This window comes from Nannospalax galili, unplaced genomic scaffold (genome assembly GCF_000622305.1).
Source record: "Nannospalax galili isolate Female #2095 unplaced genomic scaffold, S.galili_v1.0 scaffold1025, whole genome shotgun sequence".
Classification (NCBI taxonomy): domain Eukaryota; kingdom Metazoa; phylum Chordata; class Mammalia; order Rodentia; family Spalacidae; genus Nannospalax; species Nannospalax galili.
The window spans coordinates 44,247-56,824 of NW_008353598.1; the positions used below are offsets into that span (position 1 = coordinate 44,247).

At 42.7% G+C, this 12,578-nt stretch overlaps 1 protein-coding gene and 1 pseudogene across 1 annotated transcript in view; both read left to right on the forward strand.

The window, feature by feature from the left end:
• The window catches only part of Pdgfrl (platelet derived growth factor receptor like), a 55,821-nt gene that overhangs the window by 33,041 nt on the left and 10,202 nt on the right, over window positions 1-12,578 (forward strand). The window contains exon 3 of the mRNA XM_017802658.2: window positions 6,608-6,759. Coding sequence (XP_017658147.1) covers window positions 6,608-6,759 — 152 coding nt within the window. The remainder of the gene's footprint in view (window positions 1-6,607; window positions 6,760-12,578) is intronic.
• Window positions 11,124-11,242, forward strand: LOC115067322 (annotated as a pseudogene).

Consider the following 12,578-nt stretch of genomic DNA (forward strand, 5'->3'; position numbering starts at 1 on the left):
ATATATATACCTTCTTTCTCTTTAAAAAAAAAAATGTAACTGACAGCTTCAACATGTTTTCCCCAGCTGTATGTTTCCCAGGGTTTATGCTCTGCTCACATGACACCATTCCCAGCATATCACAGAGCAATTTTTTCCTGACACATTCTTAAACTGAGACTTAGAGTAAACACAGACCCTCTGCAAACACTTGAAACTCAGACTAGCGAACACACATGAGCTTTTATCTCCCTTGACACTTGGCACAGTTCCCAGCAAGTGGCAGAAACTAACAATTATTTTTGAAGTGAAAGTTGAATGACAATATCTAATTGCATCTTTTTACCTTATTCCTTACAATTTTATTTTATACCAAGATAAAAAAATTTTCAAGGCTGAAGTCTGAGCTTAGACAGCTGAACAGTCCTGGGAAAGTGATTTAACTGGGCCTCTAATCCTCCAGTGGCTCCAACACTTCCTGGATAACCAGGGAATAGTGACCCAACTACTCTAACCTTGAGCTATTCGCCTGTAGTACAAAGATAATAACAGTATCTGCCTCAGAGGGTCTCGAGAAAATCAAGACAGAGTAGGCAGAGGGCTGACCAGCGTGAGCAGCACATATTGAACATACCTAAATCTTATTACTGTTAATTTCATCATCACCATCTCATAGGATGGAGAAAAAGTAGGATGTACCCTGGGCTCTCTGTTACATAGTAGATGCTTAATAATGAATGATTTCCCTACAATTAGTTTCCTTCAGTTAGTTACTGGATACTTTAGTGTGGATTTCAATAGAAAAAGGAACCTCATTCCCTTTACTGACTGTTTAATAATGAGCTGATTTCATTGAGCTATCCAAATTTTTATTTGCCATGTGTGGGTAGATGTGAATGTGTGGCCGTATTTAGCAGGCTTTACAAGCAAGTCAGAGGCACCACCTCTTAGTTCACTTCGTTTTGATAGATAGGATGAAATCCATGTCATTTTCACTTACAAACATCTATAACCTGAGTTGTGGGACTCTAGATTAGATGTGAAGGGCAAGTTGGACATGTTGAACAAGCTGCTTCTGTGTTTCAGTGTCTTCATTAGTAAAAGTAAAAGTAGAACCTGGGTGCAAATGTGGCTGTGAGGATTTAAAGAGACCCTAATGCTGCTGCTGCTGGCTAATGTGCAGCACTGTACTTGAACTAGTACTGGCCAGCTGGGACTGATTCAAAGAGAGTAGTACAATGCCTATGCTAACTGTTGTCACAACAAATCCGCAGGGGTGGGTGTAGAGAGCTTGTAGAAGACAAGAGCTCCGGTTAGGAAGTCCTAAGGTCATGCTGGGGCTAGGATTTGAATCTGAACAGTGTGGCTCCAATGTCTCTGATCTTGTTTCTCATGACAACAGCCTCACTCACAGGCCAGCTCACTCATGTTCTAGGCGTGCCTCTGTCGGACACTGATCTTCCCCTTTTCCCCTTTTCTCCTCTCAGGACATTGCCTTCCTTTGAATGCCTGGCTCCTGATCCCTGTTTGGCTATGTTAAAATCTTTCCCTGTTCCAAGGTCCTCAGGGTCTCGAAGCTTCGCCTGGCTACCCTCTGAATTTCCTTGGACTTGCTATAGAGAATTTGAGTGAAAGAACTCACTAGAATCTCTGCGCCCCTCCACTCTAGTGCCTCACATTTAATTTACAATAATAAAGTGTTTATGAAATTAACGAATGATTGTCTTATAACCCAGAACTCACTCCTTGCTCTTGGCTTTTAGAGTCTGGGGTAAGACTCCCACTGTTTACCTGGTCACTGCCTTGGGTGAGAGGCACCATACTCTCCTCCTCTAGGAGATCCTGGTTCCCTTCTTTGTGCCCAGCCCATGAGCTGGGTCACCTCTAAAAGAGAGCAAGCTGGACTACATGAACCTTCAGATCTGTGTTAACAGGAACAGAATTCTCTGTTTGCAGAGTCCATGAGAACACACATACATACATACATACATACACACACACACACACACACACACACACACACACACACACACACACACAGGGGCGGGCAGGAGTAAAAGTCTTAAACATTGAACAAACTCTTAAAAAAGGCTTAAAGGTTGACCTCTTGAATCCTGGCCTCTTCCATCACTCTATAGGTCAGAGGCCCAGAAGTGCTGGTTTGAAAGAAAAAGACTTGAAATAAGCTGATGTGTTAGGATGTCAGAGATGCTCTGGCAGAAGTTGACACTGAAGCTCTTATTCTACCTTTGCATAGCATTTGTTTACTCCCAGCTCTCTGTCTTTCACTTCTTCCAACTCTAGGGGAATTGTTCAGTGGTAATAAGAAAAAGGAAGCGTCTTTGGATGAAGCACCCCCATTTAGACACTGGCTCTGCAGGGCTCAGTGTGTCCTCTTTCCTGTGTCATGGCACATGCTCAGCAGCCAGAGGATTTGGCCCTATCTTAACTCCCTGGGAAGCCTGATACTTGGGTCATGCAAGAGCACTGATAGAAATGGGCATTTTAAATCCAGGCATTCAAATGTAATCCTGCTAAATAATTTGTTTCCTGTTTTATGAAGCTTGCATAGAAGAGGGGGTGGAAAAATGCAGAAATGTTTTCCAGTGTGTTTCCTTCCTTCCGCCCCCTATCCTGCTCAAGATACAGTATGTTGATTTCATGGTGGCGGCAGGGTTAGCTTCAAGGGTTAGATTTTTTTATGTGCCTGCCCATCTTCCTGGGAGAAATGGTATCTTACACTTTCTGTCACTACAATGCAAGCAAGTGCTGGGCCCGGCGTAGGTGCTTGGTATTTATACCTGATTCTGATCTCTACAGGAATGTGGCCAGGTGTCATGGTCCCCACAAGGAGACCCCAACCTCCATTTTCCCGTCCCTTTGCCATTTTTTTAACCCTCTGAAGTTGACTCCAAACTTAAGACTGAAATTGATCTTTTAATAGTTTCCCGAGACTTTCACAGTGCCAAATGAAATTGTTGTATGTGTTCATAATTGATGGCTTTCTCTTAAAGGCATCTGAATCTGTTGAACATTTATTCCTGAATCTTTCTCCTATGACCTCTTTGGTGTTTTCTTTTCCCATTTCTTATCCTCTTTATCCACCTCTTCATTGAGAGAGAGAGAGAGAGAGAGAGAGAGAGAGAGAGAGAGATCATTCTGTTGACCTGGGTGTGCATTGTATAGAGGCCAGAGCTTGACATCAAGTGTCTTCCTCAATCGTTTCTTATTTCTGCACCTTATTTTGTTTGTATTTTGGTTTTGTTTTTCATTGACACTGTGGAGAACACAGTGGAGATGTCATAGGTGAACACACAGGAGTCCAGACCTCAGAGTGGTGCAGATGCCTTGGGAAGATGCTCGTTTGTTTTCAAGTCCATCCCGTACACTGTCCATCTTGGTTGTTGTTTTTTTTGTTTTTTTTTTTTTTTTGAGACCAGTCTCTTTCTGAACCTGAAACTCACCAAATGGCCAGAATGACTCACTAGGAAGTCCCAGGGAGCCTCCTGTTGGCACCGCTCTGACACTGTAGTCATAGATACACACTTCAGTGCCTGATTTTTTATGTGGGTGCTGGGGATTTGAACTCAGGTCCTTTTGCTTGTGTGGCATACACCTTACCCACTGAGCTATCTCCCCTGCCCCTACTTCTTACTTTTCTGCTGAATCCCCAGGATTATTGTTGTTGTGACTTTCAGGGATTGTGTTGTTTGGTTGGTTGATTTGTTCTTTTGAGATTCGTTCTCACTACATAGCCTATGCTGGCCTGGAATTCATGATTCTTTTGCCTCAGTCTCCTGAGTGCTAGGTTTCCAGCAGTGTGCCACCATGCCCAGCTGAATACCTAGCCTTGACTCCAGATTTTGTCTTCAACTTTGGCTTTCTCTTCAACTTTTATTGAATACGTATATTCCTTTGGCTTCTACCTTTACCTCTATGTAAATGACTCCTGCAAGACAAACCTAGCATGGTGTTATGTCATCTGCACCCAATCCTATTTTCAGCTACCTATGGGACACATATACCTAAATAACACATTTGATCACAAATTCAAAATCTCCATCCTTTTTGACACAGAAATTCACATTGTGAGGCCTTTCCAGATGCATCGCTTCTGCTGCTCTTACCAGTCAGGTGTGAATCCTGCCTCTCTCTTAACACCAGCTTCATTCTATAATGGCAGCCACATCTCAGGCTCTCCCTTCTCTTTCTGTCCCTCCCATTCTGGTTCTACTTGTGCCGTAACTATGGTGACCACATCACTCTCCTTGGTAACTTGCTGTCTGTCAGTCTACTGCTGGCTCGCCTAGCTTTACAAGCACAGCTAGTCTCACTGTTCCTGAAAGCCACCTCTGACCTCTTCAACCCATTGTGAGAAGTCCCTTCGAGAATTGCTTTGTGAGGACCTGGCCTTCTTTCTTGGGTCTTTTCATGCACATTAGTGTTTAGCCTTGAGTTGAAATGCAGTCTCCTTAAAGTCTACTGTTTTTCATTTGTTGTGCTAACGCGCTCCAGTGCAGGGTGTGTATTGTTTGCGTTGTTATAGCGGCATTCACAGTAACAACTCCGAACCTGCAATTATGTATAATTAGAAAGAATTATGATAATACACTGAACAAGGCATTGCACAAAGTGCTTTATATGCATTTATTATCTAATGACTATATTATCTAAGTGCACAATGAAGTAACTTACAATGACTTGCTCAGTTGGTCACCAGCTGTGGGTCTCAGGGATGTCACTTCTGCTGGGTCTCAGTGCCCTCCCTAATCTGCTATTCATTTTGTTACTGTGACACATACCAAAAAGAGAAAATTAGCTGTGGGTCTCAGGGATGTCACTTCTGCTGGGTCTCAGTGCCCTAATCTGCTATTCATTTTGTTACTGTGACACATACCAAAAAGAGAAAATGTTTACTATTTGACTCACAGTTTTGGAGCTTCCAAATGGGGGCTCATGACTGGCCCCCATTGCTTTGGGCTTGTGGATGCACATCAAGGTGGGAGCATCGGGACAGCACATCATGGTACGTGAGCTTATGCACAATGGTGCAAAGCGGTTCTCCTCATGTCCAGGAAGTCATTAAAAAGGAAGAGGAAGGGGGCTGGGGTCCCGCTGTCCTCATATACCTCTTACTAGGCCTCACCGCTTAAGGGTTCCATCACCTCTCCTAAGCTTCATGAACGGGGGACAAAGCATTTAACACATGGGTCTTTGGGGACACTCCAGATCCAAACTGTCACATCTACAGAGCAGAGAGCTGGATGTCTATCTACTTTTCAAGATTCTTTCCATTTCCAAGTTTGCAGTTCAGTTCAGTTTCAATCCACTTGTATTTGGGAATCTGTACAGTGTACTCTGCACAGATTTGCCACTTGGGGAATATAAAACAAATTTGGCCCGTCCCTTCCTTTATCAGTATCAAATGTAGTAACAGGAAGTCGGGGGTATCTGAGGGATAGAAAACAAGAGAAACGACTACTTCATTAGGAGAAAGTGAGGAGATTCCTGAGAGTCTATTGTAATTAGAAGCTTCCTGAGGGGGAGAGATTTCCGTTTAGTTTAGAGGAGGCAGTTGAAGGAGTGGGAGTACACAGCCACTCTTGTCAGGGCTGCTGGGCACAATAAGCATTTTAGCAGGGAACTAGAGCAGGGCCCTGTTTAGGACCCACCAACCAGACATTCTGCATGTGCTAAATTTAAAGTTGTGCTCATACTGATGTTTTTGCAAGATAAACAGGAGACTCTCCACTGCATCAGAAAGCTATGTGGATCCCAGGGGAGGAAAGCATTTGGGTATCTCAGATGAATCCTTGGATTAAAACTATTTGTTTTGGCATCACATGCTGAGACTCATGAGCCACAGGGGAGCATCTATTACAAAGATAATACATCTGTATTTCTGTGGTAATATAATTATCTTAATCAATGTTAATGTATAATAATAATAAGTATGTCTCTCTTCATTCAGAAAAGAATTAGGGATTTGCAAACTTACTTGCCAGCCAACAAGATAACAGCATAAGAGAATAAGGAAAAATAGAAGTAGTCAGGTGAGGCCAGAGGAAAAGCCTAGTGGTCCGAAGTTCCTGAGCACTTAAGATGCATCCTTACCAAGAGCCCAGCATCTTAACATCTAAAAGGCTTTTATTTTCACATGATCACGTAGTATCTCTAAGATTCCAAGCTTACGCTTGGAGACTTAGAGATGAAAGAGAGTTGGGCTATTCGGTTATGCTGTGTGCTCGCACCCACAATGGTCACTTTTAGAAAGAAAAAAGAGCCAAAAGCACAACACAACCCTGAGGTTTTATTGGCTGAGTTTCTGAGGTTATGTGCTAATGCCCCCAGTGATCTTATTTAAAGAAACCCCAGCTCTGAGGCCAAAGAGAATTTCCTTTCATTGGAAAACATAATCGCCATTTATGATTTCCTTTTAGGAAAGACTTCATCCATCTCCCCCACATTCCACCCCCCCCCCATGCACTCTGATTGACTTTTGCCATCTGAGAGAGGCCACATCAAGTACTGGGGTATTTACACCAGAGAGCAGAGGAGCAGTGATGGCGGCTTGGAGGCCCTGACTGGGCAAGGCCCCGCCCTAATGTCTTGTCTCTTGAATTTACAGTGTGAAGCAGCACGAGCGCTATGGGCAACTGACCCTAGTCAACTCCACTGCAGCCGACACCGGCGAATTCAGCTGCTGGGGGCAGCTGTGCAATGGCTACATCTGCAGGAGGGATGAGGCCAAAACGGGCTCCACCTACATCTTCTTCACAGGTAATATGCTTGGTGGTGGGACTTGACCCCAAACTGGGGTTCCCACTGCAGACTGAAGAGCCTTTGTGGTTAAGGCCCTCGGCTATGTCCTTTTATGTCAAATACTTCTTGTAAGTATTGCAACAATCCTTCAAGGTCAGTATACCTACCATTTCCAGCCTTTTTCAGATGTGGAAGCTGAGGTTTAGAAAGACTTAGAAGTCGTTAAGGTCACACAGTAGGTAGGTGGTGTAAGGCTATGAACACAGAACCATCTGATTCAGGGTCTCTATCTATGTTGCCAAATATGGGAGCCACTGGACAACTTAAATACAATTGAGTATTAATTAAAATTAAATCAAAATTTCTTCTTTCTTCAATCACACTTGCCACAGCTTGAGGGGTCAGTTGTGACATGCAGAATTGAAATGTTCTCTATCTTCCGTGGACAGCACAGTAAGGAGCATTCTCATCACTGCAAAGTTTCATGGGCTTGGAATCTCTGATGATCTCCTTCCAGAACAGGATGCACTGCTAAAGGCCTCCTCACATTTTTTCTTATGAGTACCAGGAGCTGAGACTTGGGGGCAAGATTCCCAAGTTCTGTGGCTTTGGTCCTAGCCCTTGAGCCTAAGTGGGGAACATGAAAATCTGTAGGTTACAGCAGAGAACTCTTCCTCCCCTGTGGTACCACTTTGTCCTGGGCAAGAATAGCACTGACCTGTGGGTCAGAAAAACAAACTTCTTATTCTGCCACTACAAGTCCCAGAACACTGGAAGAGCCATCTCGCCTTTTTTTTTAAGTCTTAGCATCTTTAGTATTCCTACAACAAAGATAGGAATTCCTTGGGATGTCATGGGAGTGAAATGAGATACCTGTGCTTTAAGAACTGGCCCTATGAATGTATCTTCTTGCCAGGGAGCAGCTATTTGAGCAGGAAGGGAAAAGCACACGACCTGTTGGTAACACATCAATTAATGGCCAGAGTATAAGACCATTGGGTTGTAGGCATTTGAAAGATTCATAAAAGTTGTTCCTGACCTCCGAACCTTGCTGAAGAACTTCATCTCCCAACACCAGATCTAAGGGAGTGCTGCAGAGGAAGAAGGCTGGGGGCCACTCTACAACACCTATGTTTTCAAAGCACAAGCTTTGCCTTGACAAAATGGTAAGTGGACTGATGGATGGACAGAGAGACACAAGCTAGCATAGCAGCCACTGTCAAAATTGCTGACTGGTGTTCCCAGGCAGTCCCTCCAGGTCTTCTTTTGGAATGTGCTACACAGAATAACCTGTGTACCCTTTGTATTATACTATACGGCAAAGCAACTGTGAAAAAATAAACAATTAAAATAGCTAACAGTCTGCTATTCTAGACAAGGATAGGTTTCATATTTTAAACTGTAGGATGAAGATTCTTTGCCAAGATTAGCACTATCATGTCTTCCCAAAGAACTGGGTTTTGAACTGAAGTCATCACTGGAATATAATGTCGTATTAGGTTTATGGGTTCTCTTTGAGTTTTGTAGGCAGCTCTGTAGCTACATAGTGAGTTCAAGGATGAGCCTGGGCTACATGAAACCCTGTCAAACAAAAAAAAAAAAAGGAAAAAAAGAAGGAAAAAAAAAAAAAGGAAAAAAACCCCAGTTAGGGGGGGGGGGGGGATTCTTTTTTTTTTTTTTTTTTTTTTTTGGTGTTTTCCTCAACAAACTCAGAGTCCAGTTAGATTTCCAGTAGAGGGTTTGGAAGTTTGTCTTTTCAAGCCTGGGTGGGTTTTGGAGACCAAGACGGGCTGTTACAGAAGCTGAGGTTCCTGCTGCTCAGGGTCTTTCAGAACGTGTGCTTCTCAGCCACCATGTGGAGCAGCATCTGCCATGCGCTTCTCAGCCACCATGTGGAGCAGCATCTGCCATGTGCTTCTCAGCCACCATGTGGAGCAGCATCTGCCATTAGTTATGTTTGTGCATTTCTCAGAGTCCAATGGAAAACACTGTGAAATTGCTAATTTGTGTAATGTTTGAATAAGTAACTGTCACACATAGTTCCTCTTTCATCTTATTCAGGAGGTTCTCTCTCTCTATTTCTCTCTTTCTCTCTCTCTCTCATATGCACAAAGAAAACCATTCAATCTTAAGTATTCACTTCAAGGGACAGTTCCTCTTTCATCTTATTCAGGAGGTTCTCTCTCTCTCTCTTTCTCTCTTTCTCTTTCTCTCCCTCTCATATGCACAAAGAAAACCATTCAATCTTAAGTATTCACTTCAAGGGAACAGACGAGACACATGTAAGCACCACCTAGACCTCAAGGAGGAGGCTGTACCGGCAGGAGGGATTTCTCAATGGGAAATGCTTGGGCAATGATTTTCATATGTAGGGAGACCACATTAATAAGTATTTTACTAAATACTGAGTGTACTGCAATTTGTATTTTAGTTTATAGACTATTAGCTTTGATATTTAGAAATATAAAATCCCATATGTTCAGTTTTCTAAAGCAATATGTTACATGAGAAGATAAAAGCACATTTCAGGGGATTATGTGATCCAAAATTAAAAAAGAATAAACATCAACACATTTATTTTTGTATATGGAAACCACTGGTGTGTGTGTGTGTGTGTGTGTGTGTGTGTATGTGTGTGTGTGTATGGATGTGTGTGCATGTGTACATATGTGTGTGCATGTGTATGGATGTGCGTGTATGTGTGTGTGTGGTCCCACCCATAATTTTATTCCAAATAGTTTCTCCAGCTTCAATTGGGGAAGCACAAGCTTGGCTCCACCCTAATCTTAACAGACCAGCTAGTCTTTTCATCCCTAGTTCTAGGCTATTTCACTCATCCAAGGTCAACTTCCTTCCCAATTTTCATTGTGTGCAATGGAGATGGATATACTGGCCTTTCACTGTTTGGATATATTAATTCTCAAGCATACCCACATTCATTCATTATCTTTTTGTATAGAGGACCAAATTGAGGTTGCCAAGAAAACAAGATGAGGTGCCCAGGTTAGAAGACGTAAGAGTATATGGTTTTGATGGGGTTAATTAAAAGTTATTAGTCTAGATTATGTCCATTTATAAAAGTCATTCCTAAAGAAGTAAGACACTATTTTCGTGTGCTGAAATTCAAGTTGTTCCCTAATTATTCTGCCTTTGCTCATTAGTTTATATGACTTTACAAACCCTTCAAAACAAAAATTGCCTCTACAATCTTTCAATTCTAAAATCCTTAAATGTCATTGTTTAAAAAGACCTTTATTTTCTCAAGGTCACAGAAAAGATGTCTTTAACATTATCCATTCCGTATTTTCTCTTTACAAGTAGGGATTTTAAAGAACAGAAAGATTAATTAAAACGTCCAAGGCTATGTAGATAAGTTCTGTACAAACACACACATATTGGACACAACATCAGAAAGGCACCCCTTGTCTAAGCCTGAAGGTCAATTTATAAAGTAACAAAATCATCCAGGCTGGTCAGTGTGGAGCTTTGCAATGATTGAGACTTTTTGAACCATGGCACAATCTGTTCTATAGAACTTCTGTGTTAATGAACTTGGTACTCAGAGCCAAAGAACTCAGCTCATGAAGACCCTTGATATAGTTTCCAGGGATCCTGTGTCCAACCTAAAATATCATACAATAGTCACATAAGTTAGCAAAGGAGAAAGCCAAGAGCAATTGTTTGCAGCAGAGCATTGTAAGGGAAACACAGGAAACAATTTAACAAGTGTTCTGTGATTGGCTCCAGAGAGTTCTCTTGGCAATTACTATAATATTCCCTTGCAAAGTGATCCAGAAAACAAAAGATTTAATGTGTCATGCCAAACCAAACAAACAACATACACACGTGCTCCCAAAACCTAACCCAGACTCCTTTGACTGTCCTAGGGACATGGTGGGTAGGTTGGTAGTTACTATTGTTCCCCTTTCTGTGACAGCGAAATGCCACACAGGGCTTAAAGCAAAGAGAGTGAGGTGAGGTGGGGGTGTATATGTATTATTGGGTGAAGGTCCCAGCTGGCTGGTAGCCTATTAAGTAGAAGCCAAACCTGAGACCAGCAAGTTTCCCTCTGTCCCTATCCAAGTCTCTTCCATTGCAGGCCTTATATTTGTTGGACTGGTGTAAGAATAGTGAGAGCACAGTGCTGTGTTATGCTGGGCCTGCTCCCCAGGACTGTGGAGAAATGCCTCCTGAATGGCAGTTACTGACTGTTGTCTACAGGGCTCATTTCTCCACACAAGCACAAATTCTTTCAAGAGTTTGATATTGGTTTCAATTGGGGATGGAGAGATAGCTCAGTGGCTAAGAGTGCTCGCTGTTCATCTCACGTCCTATTCTGACCTTCTCAGGCACACATATAATAAACACACAAATAAAAATAAAGTCTTTTTCAAAATTTGCTTTTAAAAGGCATGAAAGACAGGTGCAAAAATAAATCCTCTTTTGCAACCCAGAATTCATTGTTCAGTATGGAATTTTGATACATAGAAGGAGGAATATGATAAGACAGCTTCAAATGATGGTGTTGAAAAGATGATGGGGAGGCACTGAAGAGATGGCTCAGTGGTTAAGAGCAATGGCTGTTCTTGCAGAGGACTAAGGTTCAATTTCCAGCACCCACATGGCAGCAAACAACTGGCTGTTAACTCCAGTTCCAGGGGAATCTGATGCCCTCTTCTGACCTCTATGGGCATTGCATGACACAGGTGTACTTACATACATGCAAGCAATACACTCATACACATAAAATAAAAATAATAAAGAAAAGAAAAGATGGTGTAGGAAAGAGGCATGACCTGGGAAGCTGGCCTTGGGGCCCAGGGCACACCAACTCCCAAGAGACTAAACGTGTGCAGTGTGATGGACCATGTGAGGAACCCTTCACACAGGATGAATATTTACCTGACCATGGGCATTTCCATATTAATCTCAAAATTCTGAACTCAGGACTAGGCAAGTAAGAAATAAAATGATTGAAGACACAGAGCTGTGCTGGCCTGGCTGCTCATGCACACCAGCAGGGAGGAGCAGGCCTGGCCCCTGCCATGCACCAGTGGGCAGGAACTGAGCTGTCATAGCCGCCCCACACATACCCATGGTTGACTGACCATCCTCATCACCCAGTGGCTGTCAAGACCTGACTGCAGTCCTCAACAATAGGGACATGAGAAGTCTACAGATTTCAGAAAATAAAATAGAGGACAGTGATATAAAGCTGTTGTGTGAAGCTGTAAAACTGCCCAACTACCACTCAGAGAATCTTGGATTGGAGGCCTGTGAGCTAATTGCAGCCTGCCATTAGGACCTGACTTCTGCATCTACCCACAGTAAAACCCTGTGGGGAATCAGCCTGTTGGAGAACACCTTGGTCCACAGTGGGGTCATTTTGCTGAGTGAGGCCTGGAAACAGCCAAAGTGTAACCTGAGTGCAAGAGCTGTGGACAACTAACTTCGATAGGGAAAACCAAGAGTTTCTGACTACTGAGGAAAAGAGAAATCTCTTACTGACATTCCTAAGCAGTGTATAAGAGAAACAAATTAAGAATGAAAATCCCATTCCAAGAAACTTGGGCATATTCTGATCCAAAACCATGTACAAAGAAAGGGAGTGGGTCTGTACTTTGGCACACCTCTATGTAAGGATTATAGATCGCTGACACTCTAATGCAATAAGATTTCTCCAGCACCCAGCTCAGAGGTGTTATGTAAAATGGATGAGGTAAAGTTGGAGGTGGGATGGGGTGGAGGTGGTAGTGAGGGTGGAGATGGAGGAGGAGGTTTGAATATAATAAAAATTCATTGTATGAAATTGTTGAATCAATAAAATTTCTCTTAAA